This window comes from Nomascus leucogenys, chromosome X, assembly GCF_006542625.1.
Source record: "Nomascus leucogenys isolate Asia chromosome X, Asia_NLE_v1, whole genome shotgun sequence".
NCBI classification, from domain to species: Eukaryota; Metazoa; Chordata; class Mammalia; order Primates; family Hylobatidae; genus Nomascus; species Nomascus leucogenys.
In genome coordinates this window covers 64,751,693-64,775,585 of record NC_044406.1, presented here as the reverse complement: position 1 = coordinate 64,775,585, position 23,893 = coordinate 64,751,693, and the positions used below count along the sequence as shown (strand labels likewise).

Sequence of the window (23,893 nt, the reverse complement as noted above, 5' to 3'; positions counted from 1 at the left end):
GTATCGCCAGATCTTTAGATTTTACAAGAGCTGGATATCATGAATTTTATTTTAAATATTACAATGTTTAAATGTTGGTAAACTGATTAAAATGTTTAAAAACAGAGTGGGCTGGATTTGGCTCATGGATGACAATTTGCAAATCTATATTAAATAAATTTTTTAAACTGACAGATTTGCGAACCAGAATATACTGATGCCTCAACTTCACTATGAGCTTTTAATTATCCAAAGTAATGGAAGATAGGAGAGATCACAGCATCAGTATTATCTTAGTTTCCATTGAATATTCTATTCAAAGTATTGATAGTAAAATCAAATGATTGAAAAAAAATGTTTCTCCTTATTTCAGGCCTTCTGGTGAACGTATTAACAAATAGACAAAGTGTAAACAGGTCATCAGAAAAAGGGAGTCCTGGATAATACAGAAACCAAAAAAAAAAAAAAATCTGTTCTTAAGTAATTGAGATTAGCTGTATTTACATGATGGGAAATTCAAACATGATTAATTCATACTGAGGCTTTTAAAATAATAGGGATGGATAGGAGTTATTGATTGTGACTTTTAAAAGTAAGATATGACAATTAAGAAAAGGAATTTATGCTGTCAGCTTTTTTTATTTATAGAAAACCATTTGAGAATACCGTACCTGCTTTGACAAACAATAGACTAAGCAATATTTAAAGTGAAGCTCTGACCTACTTGTGATTACCAACAGACTCAATAAAATGCTTAACTTTTCCATTCAAAAAGTCATAGAGTTGGCAATATTTCATTATTTGTCTTTTTGAAGTAAACATTAAACCAGGCAGGAAAAGAATGGAGATAAAAAAATAATGAGTACTTCTTGGGAATATTTTTGGCTTTAATGAAATAACTGCATCACTAATGATTCTTCCACAAGGCACTATAATTTTGAATCTGACTTCATTGGCTACTTATTATTTAAAAGTTTAAATGAAATCATTCATACAGTACTAGGAAAAAAACTTTAGGTAAAATGAATTAATTTTCCTCATTGGCTTCAATTAAAATATTTTAAAGGCATCTTCCCACCAGAGGAAAAAATTCACAAAAACTAATGTGAAATTTTAAAGAAGACAAGATTAAGAAGTACTCTTAAATCCATGACATAAGTAGTAACGCTATGCTAGCATGTTATTGTAACATGTTTAAAACTAAGGATTTGCCCTGCAAACTTTGTAGGTTACTCTCACTTTTGCCTTTCTTCAGATCAGAAGCTCTCCTTTATACCTATAACTTGGAAATACCTTAAGTCACAGCATCAGGTATTTTAAAAAGAATAAGTAGCCCACTTACATTTATAATTACTTAGTATTTAACTTATACTGCTTTTATGTGAAATGATGGGAACCCATATTAAATGGTAAAGTGTTGATAAAAGTTGGACAAATAACAATGTGCCTGTCCCCAAGTTTCCTTATCTCTAAAATAAAGATAGCATTGTTACAAGAATTAACTAAATTGTGTAAAGTACTTGAAAAGAGTTCATAGCACATAGTAAGTTCTCCATAAATGTTAGTTATTATTATTATTATACAACAAAACAGTTACTCACTCTTTTGTTGAGACAAATAACAGGCCATAGGCTGCAACCCAGTGTGCAACAGCAGCAGAGACAACCACACAGCAGCCATTTCACATTGACCGGGAGAGCCTTTTTCAAACATGCATTCACACGGCCAATGCTGGTTTTAAATTCTTCTGGGGCCACCTACAAGAGCGTACAATCTTTAACAGTTTGTGGGCAGCTTTTCACTATTTATCTCCAAATCTAAGAAAAACGTTTATTACAAATAATTTAAGGAATCACAAATATCTAAATAGATATATTCCCCATAAATATGTTCATACACTCTAGGATGACGTTGAAAAGCACAACAATATAATTTCATGTTCATAGAACTTAGCCTGATGTTGAAAAACAGTCTTCTGAAATGACCACCAATAAAATGACTGCAATAAAATTGACGGAAAAGGATAACTTTCAAGCCGTTTTCTTACCAAATATTCTCATTATCAAGGCAGTATAATTGATAGTCTCTAGTCATTCTGAGTAAAAGCTGGGTAAGACTAGAAGCATAACACAACAATAAAAAACCCAAATACTACTAGAGAAAATGCAATTAAAATTAGACCTTGGCAATACTCCTGGATTACTTTGAAAAAAGGCAACTCTCAAACCTTTATTCCCTGGCAAATTTGCAATATAACAATTTTAACATTAGCCACTGTTAGTTACACTAACAAAAGACAGTGCCTAGTGATTGCATTCAAAACAGCCTGTTAATATTCAGTATAAAATGGATTCATAACTGCTGTAAATTTTCAAAGTTGAAAGGTCTTTAAATACATAAGTTTAATATTTCTAGTTACTACCTCCATTCCTGGAAGTGGCTGCTTGTGCTTCTCTGTAAACAAGGACAAAGTCAGTTCAAAGGCATGCACATGACTGGAATAATTAGATTTATAACAAAAATTCTGCTGGAAGGTTATACAATTCAAATGTATACTAAAAATAGTTTGCTTTCAGTGAAATCACATTTCTGGATTACAAAAATGATTCCCTTTCATTTAGAAAGCTGTCAGACTATAAAGTTTACGAAAGAACTCTCAGCATCTGGCTATAAAAGCAAAAATTATGCAACTGTTAGGAAAAGTAAAGTATTATAAAATAAAAACCGCATTAGCAGGTTAGGAATAAAAAATATAGAGCTTTACTACTACTATTCCAAATAAAAATTGTACTCGAGGAATCAATTTATTACATTTTTGTCTCTTAATAGAGATGTCTTAGAATCAACACTACAAAACATATACCTATTAGCAAATGTTATAAAAATACATGATCACAGAATTCAGCACTAAAGTAAGCTAAACATTAAGTATATAAGCTTTATTAGAAGCTTTATTAGAATTGTTCATGTCACTCAATAAGGTTAATTGCTTAGCCCATGAATCTGATTTTCTTACTAATAGGTTAACAAACAATAGTTGTGAAATTATAAGGCTCAAAACTTTGTTTACACAGAGGAAGTAAACTAATTTCATTCTCCATCTAGACTGTCAGCAACACGATGTAAAGACAATCACTGGGTGCAAAGAATTCCAATTAAATGGCAAAATTTCTAAGTAAATATGAAAACAAATTCAGAGAGCCTTGCCTTATAATTGAAATTAGAAAACACTAACAAACTTAGTGCACAAGAGTACACTAAGCACATTAAACTAAGACAAACTAAAAACATTGAAAAACAGATTGAGAGACTTGAATTATAGTTACTTATTAGCTATGAAAAATCCTAGGCAAAATCATTTAATTTTTCTGTTTCAGTTTCCCACTGATAAAATGAGAATAATAATCTTTGTTTTATAATACTTCACAGAAAATGTAAATTAATCCTTGGAAGTAACCGCCTGCCTGAAATGCTTTGAAAAAGAAAGTCCATAAATCATGTCTCTGAGAAGGTTTGGAGAAAGAAAAACAGCTCTCTTCTGCATGAAGTCTCACCTGAAGGCAATGGGTTTACTCAAGTAACTATTAATATTCCATAGTTTTCCTATACACTATATTATAAACAAAAGGATAATTTGTTTATAATCTGCTGCATGTTAAATGCAGATTCAATGCTCTTTAATTCTTCAGCAAAAAAAAAAAAAGAAAAAATCAAGCTCCTCTTTCTAAAAACAAGGTACCAAGTTTCTATCTTAAGATTTACCTCTCCGACAGCAATATTCAACTTCTTTTCTCCTAGGAAATCATTGAGCAACCAAATAGAAGTTAAAATAAAGAAAAAATATGTACATATTTAGTTTTAATCTGTAATATTACATTACTGTCAACTCTCTTTAAATTATGTATCCAGAATAGCTAACATATTTTTTAAATATGGTCAATTTTGGTATAAACTCATGCAAATCATAAAATTATTAAATCTGTCCATTTACAAATTTAAATGCTTATAATTGGAAATTACATTTTTATTTAAAAAGTAAGTACAAACACAGATGAAAAAAAAATAAAACTAAAAGGTGCAGAAATGAGTCAGTCCAAAAGAAAAAAAAATTGTTTATAAGTAGCCTTAGAAAAGAAAGCTCCACTTCTACCAGGGATGAATAGTGTTAGAAGACTGAGGGAGACAAAAGCTAGGGAATAAAACAGGGAAGAGAAAATGGCTTTTTATTTCAAACATTGTGAATAAAATAAATTGTATGTTGAGGTATATAAAATTTGTTATAAAATTTGCCTTTTATTATATGCTTCTGGAGTTGAAAACAAAAACATTACCTAAAAATGTGGTCATTTTCCTTCTTTCCTGCCAACACTTTCTTCTTTTTAACATATAATAGTCTCAATTTCTATTTTCTTACCATAGACGAATTAAAAACTAAAATATTCAAGTTACTAAAACTGAGAATTCAAATTTTTTTGAGGTCATAAGACAAATATATTGAAAAGAAAAGCTTTTACTAGAGTTTCAAACAATAAAAATCTGCATTTTGACTTTAAAAGGAGGCCAGGATTGTCTTTGAAAGAAATCTGTATTTGAGTAACAGTAAAAGTCATAAAACAGAGCTAAAGACATAAAAGTGAGAATTAGTTAACTCAATTTTAAACAACGTGAAATAAATGTTCAGTTAACTGTGTAGAATCAGAGTTAACATTTTACTCATTTACTTTCAGATAATTGAGTGTCTCTAGCAATGAAGGTTAGACAGCAGAAGACCCTTACTTTCTAGCTGAACAGTAGGTTGTAAAGAAACATTTCATTTCTTTTGGCTTTCTTGGAATTAAAAAAGAAAACCACACCATAAAGGTGGGGAAAAGGGTCATAATATTTTATAACAGGATGCAAGAGACTCTGTAAACAGAAGAAACTCTAAGCAAACCCCAGCAGGACTGATCTGCCTTCTTCAATCATGGGAACACAACCCTATCAATCAGCTGTCATACTGTATCACAATAGTAAAGGTCGATTTTTATTGCTTACAATCCCCAAACACTGCACACTAGTCTCCCCATAACACAGTTTAATTGTTTCAAGCTGAGGGCCAAAAGCTTTACTTTCTTTTCTAAATTTCTGTAGTTCTTTCATTTTCTGGTCACTAGAATCTGTGTGTATACACCTGTTCGATATGAAATAGGGAAAACAATCTTTTCTGCACTTAATATAAAAGGTTATCTTTTTGTTTACATTAAAAGTATTAACATATAAGAAGCAAAAAATTAATGTTGAGCCACAGAGCTTGTCAAAATGGTTTTTTTAGGTTTTCAGACTTCCCTCTGCAATTTTGCTTAGCTCAGGCAGGCATAAAAGCTATTTAGAATCACATTCATATTGGACGACTGATTTCGTAAAAAGTAGATTTTTTTCTACTTTAGCTATCACAGTTATTCATTTTTAAATATTTTAATGTAAGAGCTCTTAAGTCTGGAATTTAGACCTTTTTTTCTTTTATTTTTTTCCTCAGATATACATTAATTATGTTTGCGTTTTCTCTCCAGTTATCTGAGAAGCATTTTGATAATGCAAAGGAACCTAAACAAATGAAAGTGCCTGTTGGAGAAAAATTATCTCATTAACGAGAAAATGAATAAAGCTAATGTTACCACCATGTGACTTTTAAATCAGATCTTCAGAATTCCTTTTAGTGTTTTTCCCGTCACCAAACACATGCTAAGAAAAATATCACAGTTATAATTTATGCCTTATCCAACACATGATAAATTTTGTACACTATACATAATGTACGCTTAAATAAATACTCAAGTCATTATGATAATGTGCTACAAAAACAATCACTTGAAAAGAATGGATATCTTTATGAGCAGCTCATATCCAGATAATTTAGGTTTGTGTGAGTGCATACCAAAAGCAGCTTATTATTCTTACTCCTCTAGTTTAAAACAGTCTACTACCTTTGGGGCCACTGGAATTTTTAGTTTCAGAAGGCTTGTAAAGAAATGAGAAGGTGTGAAAAGATATTCTGAAGATTCCTTGAGCATATAAAATTGGCCAATTTTGAAAATGGATAATTTGTATGCCTGGGAATTTTATACACTGACTTTTTTTTTGATTATTGATTTCTAGAATTTCTTGGACCTGTATTTCAAAGCCAATGGTAAAGTTGGATATAACTACACCTACAACACATGCAGCAGCATCAAAGGAAACATGAAGAATAAGTTTTTTACTGAAGTTCTTATAATTCACATTCTCTTTAATTTTAATAATGAATTTGCCATCTTTCTACAAAAATACATTATTATTCAAGATATATTTCCATAGCTACTTTATTCATTTGAAAAAGCATTTATGATTAATTCATATAAAACAAATCTAAGTCTAGGCTGCCGCTTCAATTGGTAAATTACTCCAATTGATCAGGATAGGAAGGTAGAACATACTAAAGAGTGAGCCAAAATCTCACACCAAAGGGTTTTTTGTGTCTTAAAATGTTAAATGGCCACATATTTTCTAAGGCTAACTTAGCCAGGAACTATGATCACCTGTTTAGTATTCTGTGGAATGATTTGATATTATACCTCAGGAGAGACAGAAAAGGTCAAGAGTCAACAGAACAAGTTAGTGGTGAGGCCAGAGAATAATAATATATTCTCTTAGAATTAGATGAAGAAAATTTGCAAAATCAATGAAAAATTGAAAGCCAGTGAGTAGAATGAAAAGCAACCAGGGTGAAACTACAATACAATGATGAAGAATAGTCAACTGCAACTACAAACTAACATTGGGAAGCTAATAAGTACATGACAAAATACTAGGAATTTTATATATGCTCTCTCATTTAGCTCTTAAATCAAAAAGTGAGGTAACTATCAGCATCATCTCTATTTTTCACATAAGAACTGAGGCTCAGAGAAGTGACTTGCCCAAGGCCACACAGTAAGTGACATAATCTGGATTCCAACCCAGATTTGACTGCAAAGCTTGTTTTAACTACTATATTCTGTCTCAAGCTACCTCCCATTTTTCAAGGGGAAAATGAGGCAAATAAAGTATAGCATACCTTGCAGGGTTAAATTAAACAGAATTTCTTATGATTTCAAAGATATTCCTTGAAAAAAGAAATAGGTGCGCTGTCTACCCCGCAAAGAGGTTGGGGGGAAGATCGTGATTAGGCCAAAGGCAAAAAGAGTACATAGTTGGAAAATGCATGACAAAAAGAAGCAAATATCAGTAGAAGCATCTTATCTGGTTTTCAAAGAGTTTAGAACAAGGGACATTGAATTAAGAAAAAATTAAAGTTCAAAAGGTAATATAGTCACATGATTTAAAAATGAAAGCAATACTAAAAGATATTCAGAAAAGTCTCATCCTTACCCTTGCCTCCATCCATCACATTCCTCTTCTCCCATCAAAGGTAATAACTTTTATTAGTTTCATGTGTATCTCTCTAGAATTTCTTTATGTAAAAATACATTCATTAATGGGCTTATTTCTCCAATTTATTATACATACTAAACACACTGATTTTCATTTTGCTTTTCTCACCAACAATATGAGAATAATTGGGACTACAATAGAATAAAAAGCCTGTTAGATAATGAGATAATTTTAGAACATGACCAAAATCTATACTGACAAATACCATTATTCTAGTACTAAAATTAAATATATTGAATTTAAAGGCTCCAAAATACAAAAAGTTAACTTCCTTTAACCCCTAATCATCTTTTTAGCTATCCAAGCATTCAACTATTAACCATTTGGCAATGATTGAGTATTCTGTAATATAATGGTTTTTCTCTCCTGTTCTACACTTCCTCAAGTAACAAACATATGTAAATAACTTTTTGCCTTAGGCAGAGCCTTCTCCTTTGGGCACAGAAAGTTCACATTATTGTCCTAAGATGATCTTCCAAATATAGTTTCTTTTTTAAAATTCTATACATTTAAGGTGTACAACATGATGTTTTGATGTACATATACACAGTAAAATAATTACTAGTCAAACACATTAGCATATCCATCTCCTCACAGTCACCTTTTTGTTATTTTGTGATAAGAACACCTGAAATCTACTCTCAGCAAATTTCCAGTATATAATAAAATATTATCAACTATAGTAATCAGGCTGAGCATTAGGTCTTTAAATTTATAGTTTTGAATCCTAGTAAATCTTTGAATTTACTAGGAAATACTACTCAATGTAGAGGAACCAGGGAATAGAAAGGTACTAATTTATTACAGTGAGTCCAATCTTACTAACTCCAACTATCTAAAACTCAGAAAAACAACTAATCAAAAATTTAACTATTTTCATGTATAACAAATCATACCACATGGTACTTTAAAAATTAATAGAGTGATACATTTAAAAAAAAACTTTAAAAACACTGGAAATTAATGACTCAAATAAAAACAATTATAGCTACCTATGCTCAGAAAAAAAAATGCAAAAGTGAAAAAGCTGAACGGACAAATAAATAATGGCTGGCATTAATGGACAATGAACAAAATAACTGGTCAGAGGTTGGTAGCCATGGCAACAGCTTTCAAACACTATAAACACAGCTTCCAACTACTGAGACCTCCTATTACTTGACTTCATTAACAATGATTCAAAGCATTTGTCATAACAATGAGTAAGCCATAAAACAGTGCTTTAGAACTGAAAAGTTCAAAGCAAATTCTCACTTACCTTCCCTGTTAGAACGGAGGGAAATTCAGCATCAAACTTGTTGCTCAAGCCAAACCTTCAAAACAAAGACAGAACAAAATATGTTCTACCCAGCATACTTAAATCTTCCCTTTTTTAAAAAAAAAGTTATAAACCCATGCATTTTTCTTTTGGCCTTTTAATTTAAAAATGTGCTCTGAAAAATTTTTTATATGACATTTATAGAAAATAAATCTTTGATTATTAATCCAAACTAATATTTTTTTAAAAAGCTTCACAAAAAGCAAACATTAAAGTGGGATTCTAACTCAACCCATGATGTAGGATCAAAAAATAGTAAGTTAGAGAAACACATATTGAGCTGGAAATGTCCATTTTTAACTGAGATGTTTCCATTAAAACCTACTTTAGTTGATAACTGTTGGAGCTGGATTATGGGTACTATGTGGGATTTCATTATACTATTCTTTCCACTTTTGTGCATGTATGCAAATGTTCCTAATAAAAACTACCCCTCCACAACTAATACAGCCTTTGGAACTACAGAGTTTGACCACTTGTGACCAGTTGCTATTCAGATAAAGTTTAATCCTTATGAATGGCTTTCACGTCTGTGCTCAACCAATTTTGAGAAAACAGATCCCAGACTTGAAAACTCTCTTTTCCAGTACACTCAGTGAAATCTGCATTAAGAAGTCAAAATGAATTTTATAAGGCTTTGCTCACTTGCTTGTTGATTTCAAGGATAACAAAGGTCACTTCCTGAATGTTAGATGATACTATTTCATATTAACTACAATGTTACATTAGTGGAGGATAGGTTGTAAGCAAAAAGGAAAAGACAGTAACATTTACTGAGAACTCCATATGAGGTGGGCAATAACAGTAACAGCTACCAATAACTATGTATTCACCATGGGCTAGACACTGTGCTAAGTAAATATAGTCACATGCTACATGTTTCAAAGATAGAGGGCATATCTGATGGTGGTCCCATAAGATTATAATGGAGTTGAAAAATTTCTATTTTTGCCTAGTGTTGTCATAGCCCTTGTAATGTTATAGTCATAGCCTTCATAACATTGTAGTACAATGCATTACACACGTTTGTGGTGATGCTGGTATAAACAAACTTACTTTGCCACCATAGAAAAGTATAGCACATATAATTACATACAATACATAATACATGATGATAATAACAAATGACTGTGTAGACCTAGGCTAATGTGTGTGTTTGTGTCTTAGATTTTAACAAAAAAGTTTAAAAAGTAAAAAAAAAATTAATAGAATAAGGATATAAAGAAAATATTTTTGAACAGCTGTACAATGCGTTTGTGTTTTGTTTTTTTTTTTGAGACGGAGTCTCACTCTGTCGCCCAGGCTGGAGTGCAGTGGTGCAATCTCGGCTCACTGCAAGCTCCGCCTCCCGGGTCTACGCCATTGTCCTGCCTCAGCCTCTCCGAGTAGCTGGGACTACAGGCGCCCGCCACCACGCCCGGCTAATTTTTTGTATTTTTAGTAGAGACGGGGTTTCACCGTGGTCTCAATCTCCTGACCTCGTGATCCGCCCGCCTCGGCCTCCCAAAGTGCTGGGATTACAAGCGTGAGCCACCGCGCCCGGCCGCGTTTGTGTTTTAAGCTAAGTATTATTACAAAAGAGTCAATGAGTTTCTAAAAATTGAACAGTTTATAAAATTAAAAAGTTACAGTAAGCTAAGATTAATTTATTATTGAACGAAGAATAGCATTTGAAAATAAATTTACTGTAGCCTAAGTATATGGTATTTACAAATTCTACAGTAGTATACAGTAATATCCTGGGCCTTCATATTCACTTACCACTCACTCACTCACACAGAGCAACTTCTGGTCCTTCAAGATCTATTCATGGTAAGTGCCATATTAAAGGTATACCATTTTTTGTCTTTTATATTATATTTTCTCTGTACTTTTTCTATGTTTAGATACCCAAATACTTACCATTGTGTTACAATTGCCTATAGTAATCAGTATAGTCACATGCTGTACAGGTTTGTAGCCTAGGAGCAATAGGCTTACCATATAGCTTAGGTGTGTACTAGGCTATACTATCTAGGTTTGTGTAAGTACACTCTATGATGTTCACACAATGATAAAATTGCCTGACAATACATTTCTCAGGAGGTATCCCCATTGTTAAGTGACACATGACTCTACATTACTTTTACGCTTTAAAAGCCTTCAAGAGAAGTATTGTCAACCCCATTTTAAAGACAAAGAAGCTAACATCCAGAAAACAATTCAAAAAATAAATTAAATGACTTGCCCACAGTCATGTATTAAGTGGGGGAAACCAAAACTCCAATGTTGACCCCCTAAATCCTTATTTTATGCTATATTAAGTTCCTTGAAAACAGGAACTATGGGTTATTTTGCTATTTTATATTATACCTAGTAGCATAATGAAATCTAATCAGTGTTGAAAAATGTTTGTCAAATAATAAACTACTGTACTGTTTAACTGATTTATGGCACTTGGTTGTAGGGTCACTTTAAAGAAATGTTAAGAATCCAATGTCTGATTAAAACTCTATGCAGGACCTAGAGGAACTAGGAAAACAAGAACAAAATAACCCCAGAGCCAGCAGAATAAAGTCTGAGACCCAAATATCCATACAAAGAATCAATGAAAACAAAAGTTGGTTCATTCAAAGAATAAACAAGATTTACAGACTGCTAGCTAGAATAACAAAGAAAAAAGAGAGAAGATCCAAATAAATGCAATCAGAAATGACAAAGATGACATTACAACCTATCCCACAGAAATACAAAAAATCTTCGTATAACTATTATGAACACCTAGCACACAAAATAGAAAATCTAGAGGAAATGGGTAAAATTCTGGAAACACACAAGCTCCCAAGATTGAATCAGGAAGATTTGAAGCCCTAAACAGACCAATATCAAGTTCCAAAATTGAATCAGAAATAAAACACCAACCAACCAAAAAAAGCTCAAGACCATACTGATTCACAACCAAATTCTATCAGATGTGCAAAGAAGAGCTGGTACCAATCCCACTGAAACGATTCCAAAAAATTGAAAAGGAAGGACTCCTTCCCAACTCATCCTATGAAGCTAGCATCATCCTTATAGGAAAAGCTGGCAGAGACAGAAGGAAAAAAGAAAACTACTGGCCAATATCCCTGACGAACATAGACACAAACATCCTCAACAAAATACTAGCAATCCGAATCCAGTAGCACATCAAAAAGTTAATTCACCACGATCAAACAGCCTTTATTCCTGGGATGCAAGGTTGGTTCAACATACACAAATCAATAAATGTAATTTACTACATAAACAGGATTAAAAACAAACAAAAAATTATCATCTTAATAGGCACAGAAAAAGCTTTCGATAAAATTCAATGTCCCTTCATGATAAAACCATCAACAAACTAAACATCAAAAGAATGTACTCAAAATAATAAGAGCTATGTATAAGAAATGCACAGCCACCATCATACCGAACAGGCAAAAGCTGGAACCATTCCCCTTGAGAACTGGAACAAGAAAAAAAATGTCCACCTCACAACTCCTTTTCAACATAGTACTGCAAGTACTACTCAGAGCAATCAGGCAAGAGAAAGAAAAAAAGGCATGCAAACAGGAAAAGAAGAAGTCAAACGATCTCTTTTTGCAGACAATATGATTCTATACCTAGAAAACCCTAAAGACTTGCCAAAAGCCTCCTTGAACTGATAAAGAAAAAACTTCAGTAAAGTTTCAGGATATAAAATCAATGTAAAAAGTCAGTAGAATTTCTATACACCAATAACGTTTAAGCTGAGAGCCAAATCAAGAATGGCATCACATTTACAATAGCCAAAAAAAAAAAAAACACCCTAGGAATATATCTAACCAAGGAGGTGAAAGATGTCTACAAGGAGAACTATAAAACACTGCTGAAAGAAATCAGAGATGACAGAAACAAATGGAAAGACATTTCATGCTTACGGATTGGAAGAATCAACAACATAAAAATGGCCATACTGCCCAAAGCAATCTAAAGATTCAATGCTATACCTATCAAACTACAAACATCATTCTTCACAGAATTAGAAACAACTATTCTACAATTTATATAGAAACAAAAAAGGACCTAAATAGCCAAAGCAATCCTAAGCAAAAATAACAAAGCCAGAGGCATCATATTACCTGACTTCAAACTATACTACTATACCAAAACAGCATGGTACTGGCACAAAAACACACATAGACTAATGGAACAGAATAGACCACAGAAATAAAGCTGCACACCTACTACCATCTGATCTTTGACAAAACTGATAAATCTGAGTAATGGAGAAGGGCCCCTCTATTCAATAAATGGAGCTGGGATAACTGGCCAGCCATATACAGAAGAATTAAGCTGGAACACTACCTGTCATGATATACACGAATTAACTCAAGACGGATTAAGTACTTAAATGTAAGACTTCAAATTATAAAAATCCTAGAAGAAAACCTGGGAAACACTCTTCTCAACATTGGCCTTGGCAAAGGATTCATGACTAAGTCCTTAAAAGCAACTGCAACAAAAACAAAAATTGATTAAGACCTAGCTAAACTAAAGAGCTTCTGCACAGAAAAGAAATTATCAATAAACAGACAACATACAGAATGGGAGAAAATATCCACGATCTATGTACCAACCAAGGTATAATATACAGAATCTATTAGGAATTTAAATAATTCAATAAGCAATAAACAAATAGCCCCATCAAAAAGTGGGCAAAGGGCATGAATATACAGTTCTCAAAAAAACACATAGTGGCCAACAAACATATGAAAAAATGCTCATCATCACTAATCATTAGAGAAATACAAATCAAAACTATATCTCATGCCAGTCAGAATGGCAATTATTAAAAAGTAAAAAGTAACAGATGTTGGTGGGGCTGCTGAGAAAAGAGGACACCTATATAACATTGGTGGGAATTTAAATTATTTCAGCTACTGTAGAAAGCAGTTTGGAGATTTCTCAAAGAATCAAAAATAGAACTACCATTTAAACCAGCAATTTCATTACTGGGTATATACCCAAGGGAAGATACATTGTTCTACCAAAATTACACACGTGCCCATATGCTCATCGCAGCATTATTCATAGAAGCAAGGATATGGAATTGACCTAGGGGTCCATCAATGGCAGACTAGATAAAGAAAATATGGAACATATACACCATGGAATACTATGCAGCCATAAAAAAGAACAAAATCATGTTCTTTGCAGTAACATGGATGCAGCTGGAGGCCATTATCCTAAATGAATTAGCACAGAAACAAAACCAAATACCGCATGTTCTCACTTATAAGTGGGAGCTAAACATTAACTACACATGAACATAAAGATGGGAATAATAGACACTGTGGACTACATGAAGGGGGAAGAAGGGAGGTGAGTAAGGGTTGTAAAACTACCTATTGGGTACTATGCTCACCAGCTGGGTGATGGGTCCAATTGTACCCCAAACCTCAGCATTATGTGATATACCTTTGTAATCAAACTGCACATGTATCCCCCAAATCTAAAAGTTGACAAAGAAAAAGAAAACCTCTAAAGAAAATATGGAACATATACACCATGGAATACTATGCAGCCATAAAAAAGAACAAAATCATGTTCTTTGCAGTAACATGGATGCAGCTGGAGGCCATTATCCTAAATGAATTAACACAGAAACAAAACCAAATACCGCATGTTCTCACTTATAAGTGGGAGCTAAACATTAACTACACATGAACATAAAGACGGGAATAATAGACACCGGTGGACTACATGAAGGGGGAAGAAGGGAGGTGAGTAAGGGTTGTAAAACTACCTATTGGGTACTATGCTCACCAGCTGGGTGATGGGTTCAATTGTACCCCAAACCTCAGCATTATGTGATATACCTTTGTAATCAAACTGCACATGTATCCCCCAAATCTAAAAGTTGACAAAGAAAAAGAAAACCTCTATGCAGGAATTTCATATTGTCCTCATATCATTTATGCTAATAACTCATTTTCAAGGACACAGGAAGTTTTAAGCACAAAAACTCTCTATATTTACCAGCTAGTAGCAAGATACATACCTATACATAAATATACTATATTATGTATGTTTAAAATGTATTTTAAACAAATTCTATATTTTAAAATAGTCGAGTAAATAAATCAGCAATTGAAAAAAGATTTTAACTACATTTAAAAAAATCCTTCATTAATTCTGTTCAGGTGTGTCAGTACAACATGTAATGAGAATATTATATGCAAATACATACTCCCTTTAAATCAATACATAGACACAAGAGTATAGCTAAACTGAAAACAAGATGGGACACCACTCTTCATGAATTTTTACAGCAATCTTCATCTGCTTCTTGAGAAATTGACATTCTAGTATTAAACCTATTGTAATTATTTGCTAACTTAGCAATCAATAACAAATATTTAATATTACAAGAAATATTTTATTTAAATCTATTTAGCTAATGAAGTAGTGACTTTATCACTAGTGAAAAGATGCAATTCATTATTACACGAAGAGTAAATTCTTATTGTACAAAGACACAGATGCAGTTTTCATTTTTAGAAAGTAGATATGATCATTTTAAGTAGACCTCTATTTCCACATCTTGTCTAAATGCCTTATAGATGCAACATCAGTAACAGGTTCCTACCTTGAGTAGCAATTGCTGCTAATTTAGCTTTTGCCAGCTGTCATTCCCCTGCTAGATATCAAATATAGTCAATACAGACAGATATATCCTTCAAAATGTATAGAATATTTTCATTGTTTTAAAAATTCTTAGCTTTACTATACCCTCTTTTCATTTACCACCAGACAAATGAACTGTCCACTGCTTCCATTTCCCTAATATCTCCTTTCTTAAGAAATTTTGAAACTTGATTTTTGATACTGTCATTTTGCTGAAAATATCTTATTCAGTAAATTTACTCAAAATGACAAGTCCATCTTGTCTTCTTTATTGCCAAATTCAATGTCTTCTCAGAACTTTTTCTCTTGACTTTGTTTGCAGCTTCAGACTCTATACTTCTTCCAAAATTTAGCTTTTAGTCTTCTGCTTTTTTTTCTTTCTAAGCAAACTACAAAAGTTCATCTGTATTTGACAACTTTGACAATCATTTATCTGTTAACGATTACCAAATCTATAGCTCTAGTAATATATTTTCATACATGCTCTGGTCTCTCATCTTTAATTGTATACTGAAAATTTCTGTTTGGACACCTTGCCGCAAAATAATACCACCTTAAGTGAAACCTGTCTTAAAACTAATTGTTATATTTTCTTGGAACCTGGTTCCCCCTTTAAAATTCATCTCTATCAATGGCACATTACTCTCTTCCTTTAACCTATACGTTGGTATTATATTCGCGCCTTCCCTCTCCTATGTTTTGCATCTCGCTTACAGCCAGGTGGTCCCTAAATCCTGTTATTTGCTCTTTCGAAATCATTCTCATAATGATCCCTTCCTTCACTGTCACTGCTACATTGGCTCTTGTCCTTGCTCATGTGGTTCTCCTTGCTTCCCCTCCGAAGTTTAAGTCTAAGTCCTATGCAGCCTTCAAAGCTCAAGTCAAGTTCCAACCCCTGCTGTAATGCCTTGAATGCCCAAGCCTTCATGGATTCCTTCTTTCTCTGAATACGCACAGCCACTTCTAATGTGCACTATACAATTCAACAGTTAACAAAATGTTGTCTTTTATTCCTTGCTGCTCCATATCAATATCTTAAAGGCAATTTTCCTGTTAGCTTTGTAAAGCAAAGCCTATACTTTGTTTTCTCTATATTCTTCACAGTGTTTAGCCCAGTGCTCAAGTTCTAGAGAAATACTTGCTATATTCACATTACTAACTTTCTTCTCCAATATATAAAGGGATTTCCTTTTCTAAAATATAAAAAGTATATTAGAAATGGTAACTAAAGTGTTGCTTTATTTCTTAAAATACTCCCTTATGACCTATATATATCCATATAAAAAAGTATGAAGAAAGGCAAAGTAGGCTTGATACTCTCATAGTTTTGGCTAATAGGCAACAGCAATCTTGTTCTTGCCTACAAGATATTTTTTCCCTTAACTTTCCCTTTTATAGACTCAGCACACTAAAAAAATACTTAAATAACTTTAGGTACATTTCACTTAGCAGCTACTAGGAAAATGTTGAAATGGCTGCTGCTGAATAAACACCTCAGTTAGGTTTCATAAACAAACCATTAAGTTAAGAATTATGAGTCCAGAGAGGCGAGACAAACACATCTACTTATTACTGATCAGTGGTAGAAATTAGCCAAGATGTGAGGCTCAGCAGGCACTTGGGAAGTGCTCACACTATCATTTTATCAACTTCATTAAATATACAATCTACTGTATGTTTGAAGCCGACCCAGCTGGTAGTTCTCAATAATTGTATTTTCTTCGTCAAGTGTCTTCAATGCCCACATTTTTAATTTCTTAGACAAATTCTTTGGAGTAAAGGAAACTGAGGCAAAGGATCTATACTCTTAGTTCCTCTTCCCTTTTCTCTCCCTCCCTATACCTCTCACCATTTTTCATATTTGAAAATGGCTATATCCCAGCCTTTCAAAATCTTGCACAAATTAAAGTTCACGTACTCAGTTTGTTTAAGAAAATGTGGTAAAATTCTGCCAATAAGACATGACTTCACTAGAAAACCATGCACTTATAGTAATACTGATTCTGAAGCATGTGCACTGAACTCTATTTGCTACACCAAGGAAAAGGCTATGCCACAAAATAAAAGGAGATTTTTTAAAGATTCTAGTTAAATCTCTTTAATATTTCATATGGGAAAAATGTCTTCCCACACTATACAATGGCAAGTTACCATGGCTTCAATATTCTCAAAGCCTAAAACCTTAAAAAAATTCACCTTACATAAAAACAAATTAACAATCATCACTGTAATTTCTCAGACAACTGTTACAGAAAAGGCGTTCCATTCCCTGATTTGAGAAGTATCAATATTTGTAGTGCTAAGTTTTTGGAGAAATGCACTGTTTGGCAAAATTGGCCATCTTTTTCAATTCTATAATCTAATAACTTCAGCTTTCTTAGATTAATTTTAATGAGAATGTTATGAGCCTCTGAGGATTAGTAATATGCTGTCTCTACTAATTTTTATGCAGGTGTAATATCAGTGGTAAATATCTATATATTTTAAGTAATATAAAGAGGGTGGTAATGTCTATAAGGAAAAAAACCTCATGTGATGTAATATTTTTTTCTGTATTTCAATACATTAGATCCAAATACTTATCCTAAAAATATCAAGAAATGTGATACTGTTATATTATTCAGATGTATAGTATTTTTGAAGCACAATACTTCCAAGAGACATTTCATTATTTCTGTTTCTATAGTCTCAAATCTGTAAGAGTTAATATAATCACATTTTTAAAAATTTGGAAAAAGATCTCCTAATATCCATTTATGATCATCATCTCAGAATTGGAAATACAAGTAGTATGATTAGGTCATTCTACTTCTTAAGAAATCATAATGAATTTCATGTTACAAGACTAATATCTTGTTAAAGTAACTAGAAACCCAAAACATTAAGATAATACTCTGACACATAGGGGATAGCTTAACAAAGCTTTCAGAGGTAAGCTCATGCCATAAACGCCATCACTGGTGATACTGGTACTGGTGATATTGTTGTATTCATACACATCTATGCCCAGAAACAAGTGGTCTCCACAGCATGATTCAGCTAACGTATTTGTTGAGGGCCTATAGTATAGTTTGTACTATGTGGGCACACTGAGTGTTACTAAAGTGAACCAATATTCATTCAACTCACCTCTTGTCAGTTACTGTGCTATGCGCTGAAGATTCATAGGGAATCAGAAATTGTTCTTGTCATTGCAATTTACAATTTAGTGGAAAAAAAGACGACTTGCAGAAGGTGGTGACATATAGAGAGCCAGGGAAATGGGAGCCAGGGAAATGAGAGGTGAATATTAGCATTCTAGGTGGAGGCCCCAGATTGAGCAGAGGCAATGAGATAAAAAAACAGCTTGCTGTGAACAGGAACATACAAGCAGTAAGGGAAATGGCAGAAGTTTAGGTTGATAGATACACAGGGTCCATTTCTGTATGCTCTGTTATGGAGCTTAGACTCTACCTTGCAGGTGAAGGGAAAAAACACAAGATAATCTTAAGTAGGAAAAGTGGTTTGATTAGTACTTTTTGTGTCTTAATCTAGCAGCAGGCTGGAGGATGGATGTGAGGATGACAAGGATGAAGGCAAGATGACTAGCTAGGGTAGTGAAAGGGTCCTGAATCAATGAAGTGGTGGTAGAGAGGAAAAGAAGAAATTCTTAAGCCATGTATTGTTGATATTTGCTACTTGCTTAGCAGTGGGAAGTGTGAGTGGAGAGAACCAAGCATGCTTTAATGGGATAGGTGGAGGTACATTCAACTGAGGTTGTGAATACAGAAATAGGAAGGCTTTTTTGAGCATTTGGGGGTGGGGATATGAGAGGGGTGTCGGGAGATTTTTGTTTATGTCAAATTTAAGATAACAGTAAGCTATTTAGTGAAGAAGCCCAGATAAGAGCCCACGCAGAGACTGGTAAAGAAATCCCTACTTGGGAGCCATGAGATAACTGAATCTATAAGAGGTAAGATGAGACCATCTAGGGAGAGTAGGGAATAAGAAGAGTAGTGGGCTGAGAACAAAACTCTAGAGATTGCTGGTATTTAAGGGTCAAGAAGGAAGAGAAGCCCATGAATGAACAGTTAAGAAACTGCCAGAAAAATAAAAGGAACACCAGGAGAGTGAAGTGGCCAAGGAGTTCTGTGATTTTTTTGACTGGCAAAATGTTTTTTCTTCAATTAGAATTTGAATACCATTAGTTGAGACATATAACTTTCAGTTCAACTAAAGCCCCATGTCTCCTTATGCTGCACTATTTTCTGTGACCTGCCTTGCCTCTGAAGGCCTGTGTGTTTGTGAACCCTGGAGTAGAAGCTTCTAAAAAAGAAGAAATCATCCTAAGTGTCAAATGCAGCAGAGAGAACCTGAAGGATAGGGAATGAAAGATGTCCACTAATTTAGCAACAAGAGGGTAAGACTGATATTGATTAAGGATAGCTCCTCTGTGGTTTTGGTAGTAGAATCCAGATCAGAGAGGGGTAAAGAGAAAACAGATAAAGTAAATGTAGCTACTTTTTTAGAAATTTGAAGGATAAGAGAGATTGGATAGTAGCTAAAGGGAACATGGGCATAGGAAGGCTTTTGTCTTATTTTGTTTTTTAAAAACTAGAGACTGAATATGGGTACAGGCTGAGCCAGTAGAGAGGTAATATTGGAGAGATGGGTGGCCTGGTTGAGCAAGATCTGAGAGGAGGCTGGAAGAGAAAGGTATGGAAGGCACAAATGGACAGGTGAGCATTGGACAAATGGAGGGTCTCCTTGAACTCTGAGATTGAAGGAAGATGGCACGGAAACTCAGAGCTAATTAAGATCCAGTGCAGGTTTTCAGCAGGAAAGTGACATGATTAAACTGTGTTTTAAGAAAATTAGTTTGGCACAAGCATACAGGATGGATTGGAGTAGGGAGAGGCAGCAGACTGTGGCAATAAGTCAAGCAGGAGATGATGGCAACCCAAACTAGAGTGGTGCCAAACAGGAATGAGAAAATGAAAAATCTAAGAGATATTTCAGAAACTATGATGACATAATTCTGGGGCAGACTGACACAGGGCAATTCAAGGAGAAGGAAGAGTCAAAATGACTCAAAGGTTTTGAATGTTACCCTGGGAGTTCAGAATGGTGGCATCAAGGAAAGAAACGAAACAAATGGAAAGCACGGGCAATGTGGAGAGGGCTGTTGGGCTTAAAATATACTGAGTTTGAGGTGAGGGCTGTCAAATTTTAAACTTTGAGAAGAAACAAAATGCTCTATACAATAGAAGACTGCACAAATAATGGAAAAAAATCAGGGCTGGGAGAGAATATTAAATATTTCATTCAGATAGGGTATATAGTTTAAGGCAACTCTAACACTCCTATGCCAGAAAAAAAAATAAACAGAAGTTGATATTTTAGAAGTCTCAGAATAAGATTTTAGAAGTCTCAGAATAAGATTACCTACTTCATAAGGATATTACTTTACCTGATAAAAGGAAGGCTTCACTACCATACAAAGATTCATTTCTCAGATCCAGTTAAATTTTCTCCGAGACATGTAATCTCTTTCAAATCCCAAGACATTTAATGTCATATGTGATTTCTAGGTGTAAGAATGTGTACAATAAAACTAAATAAGTTTCCAAAGTATATACAATGGTTAGTGAGTCTAGTACTGGTTTGCTGCTTTTCAGGTTTTGGTTTCAGTCAATGAATACCAACAGTACTACCCGCATGCTCCTAATTAGAAGGACATTATACCAATCACAAGGCCCTGGGCATGGCAAGTGTCAGTGTTCTTCTAATGAAGCAAATAGGTTGGTAAGTACCTGTGCAGGGTCGAATGGAAACACAAATAAATTTCAGGTAACTTAAATTTTATTTTCTTGTTCCTTCTCCTTTGCCTGAATTTTGCAAATGTGGAGGTGGTATGTTGGAGTATAAAATTATGGACTAAAGGTCATGTAACATAATCTGCATAAAAGTAACCTTTGGTACCAGCCATCATAATTAGTTTGAGTAATAAATTGTCTCCCTAGTGACAAAAGGAATGGAAGTAAAACCATGCAATAAGTTGGCATCTGAATATTGTAGGCTATCTGCAAAATTCTTGGACCAAGAAAAACTGTCTTAAAATTTCCTAATCGAAAAGCAGCTCTAAAACCCTCCCCCAACCCTTCCCCAATTTCAAAATATTTGTTAATATATTTGATGCACAGATTACAAAAGTATATTATAATTAAAATACTCAACATGTCATGCCTGTAGTCCCAGCTACTCAGCAGGCTGAGGCAGGAAAATTGCTTGAACCTGGGAGGCAGAGGCTGTAGTGAGCCAAGATCGTGCCACTGCACTCCAGCCTGGGCGACAGAGTGAGACTCCGTCTCAAAAAAAAAAAAAAAAAAAAAAAAAAACAACTCAACATGTTAAAAATTGAAGCTAATATAAGGGAGGTAGTATATATATATGATTTAATGTAACATGAACTCAATTGAAAGTCAAAGGGACTAGGTGAGCCATTATCAAAACCAGAGGCAGCATGACATAACAACAAAAGGCAACCTATTTAGAAAATGCAGTAAAAGATAGCATAGTTCAGAGGATGAACATGACACAGTACTCAAACTTCCAAATAGTTATGGTCCAAGCAAATAAAAATGAGGAAGCACTCTCTAAAGCCCGGAGAATCATCAACATTTTTGCCTTGTAGCTATGTTAGGATATGAAGTCCCTCCCCATTTTATTTTCTGAAATATTCAATTTTTTCTCAAGATTTCAATTTTTTAAAAAACCACCCTGGATAAATTTTAAAGAAATCATGCTCAGCTCCCAAAGTACTAATTTCCATATATATTTAATGCCTGTATATTTCATACTCGGGCATACAAAATCCCTTGGAGGTAAAATATCTCAGAACTGAAAAGCTTTAGAAACCATCTGCTCCAAACCCTTCATTTTAGAGATGAAAAAATCAAGGCGCAGAAATGAGAAAAAGCAACCTGACCAAGGTCACAGGGCCAGTAAGAAGCAAAACCGGGACTAGCGTCTAAGAGCCCTGACTCAATCCATTTCTCTTTCTACTTTCCATAGCTGCCTCTCAACCTGAACCTCTAATCGAGTGATATATAAGAAAGGATTCGATAGGAAGAATGCATGGATGAATATGTGGGTGAATGAACATTCTATTATTATTCACAAAATATATCATGTTTCTGTTTTGAAGAATGCAAGCCTAGTTCTTGTCACATGTCACAGCAATTGCCGTTTCCCACAAAGTATCAATCTTGTCAGCAAAAAACCCTCTGGTACATCCTGCAGTTTAGAGACTGTTCACTTGCCAGCATACATACAAGAAAGGAGACTCACCCCCACTCCAATCGCTCTGGCTCCCAAACCCCTAACTTCCCTCTCCTATACTCACTCTTTACCTGGCATTGGTGCACCATATTTACATTCTCCTCACTTCCTTCACACGTATCCACCCATGGTTTCCCCATTTAGACCAGGTGTCCTTTCCTAACTGCACGCCTCAGTCAACCCTCCCCCACTCCACAGGCCCCTCGATCACTTCTCATTCCTCTGTTGCCAAATTTCAGGCTTTTCAAGTCCCAAGACCCCCTCTCGCTTACACAGTGATGTGGCCGGCACCCCGCACTAATACAGGGTCGGGTGCATATCTCCGCAGATGCTCCTCGCTCACTACCCGAGGCGGGGGCGGCGCCTCCTCCTCCTCCTCTTCTTCCTCCTCCTCCTCTTCCTCCTCCTCTTCCTCCTCATCCTCCTCGTCATCGTCGGGCCCAGATACCGACGACGACGACGACGGCGACGACGACGACGTTGCCGCTTCTTCTTCCTCCTCCTCCTCCAGTTCCGAGATGGTGTCGAACTCCGCCATGTTGGGCAGCAGGATGCTCATCACGTGACCTCGCGATCGCCGCCACTCTCCCGGAGAAGAGTTTGAACCTGCTGAGGTGCTGCAAGAGGAGGGGGAACGAAATGAAGAGAAAGAGGAGGGGTGTAGGGACAGGATTTGAGGAGACGCGCCTGCGTGTTGGGCAGATGGGGGGGTGGGGGGCGGCTGCTGGAGGCGGGGGCACTATAGAGGAGCAAAGTCAGTGTACGCTTGCGCAGCTCCAAGGGGAGGGGGCCGCCAGAGGTGAACTCCAAGGAATTATCCAGGTCCGGTCTGCGAGTGCTCGCCTTAATACTGCTCTCTGAGCGTCACCTACTTGTATTCGGGGTATCTTCTGATTTTATTTCCTATTAATTAATGCTGGGCATTATTAACCCAACTGCAGGCGGGTGAGAGAAAGCATATTGTATAAAAGTAAGGTTAGAACTTTGTCCAAAATATCTCAAGGTATATACCAATCCCTTACGTTTGTTCAGCATTACAGTTTAAAAGCCTTGCGTCATAACTTTGCCACAATCTTGGGAGGCAGGGTAAGCACTTTTATTAGCATTTTACTTAAGAGGAAACTTTTTACTACTTCTCCTATGTAATACTTAACGGAG

General features: G+C 34.8%; 1 protein-coding gene across 4 annotated transcripts in view; it reads right to left on the bottom strand.

Annotated features, from left to right (window-relative positions):
- CHIC1 (cysteine rich hydrophobic domain 1) overlaps positions 1 to 23,426 on the bottom strand; it is a 123,400-nt gene extending 99,974 nt beyond the window's left edge. For all 4 annotated transcript variants that reach the window (XM_003268978.3, XM_003268979.3, XM_030806849.1 and 1 more), the window contains exons 1-3: positions 23,008 to 23,426; positions 8,687 to 8,741; positions 1,581 to 1,736 (exon numbers count right to left, since the gene is read on the bottom strand). In XM_003268978.3, the coding sequence (XP_003269026.2) occupies positions 1,581 to 1,736; positions 8,687 to 8,741; positions 23,008 to 23,294 (498 nt within the window). In that variant the 5' untranslated portion in view covers positions 23,295 to 23,426. The remainder of the gene's footprint in view (positions 1 to 1,580; positions 1,737 to 8,686; positions 8,742 to 23,007) is intronic.
- Between the last annotated feature and the right edge of the window lie 467 nt (positions 23,427 to 23,893).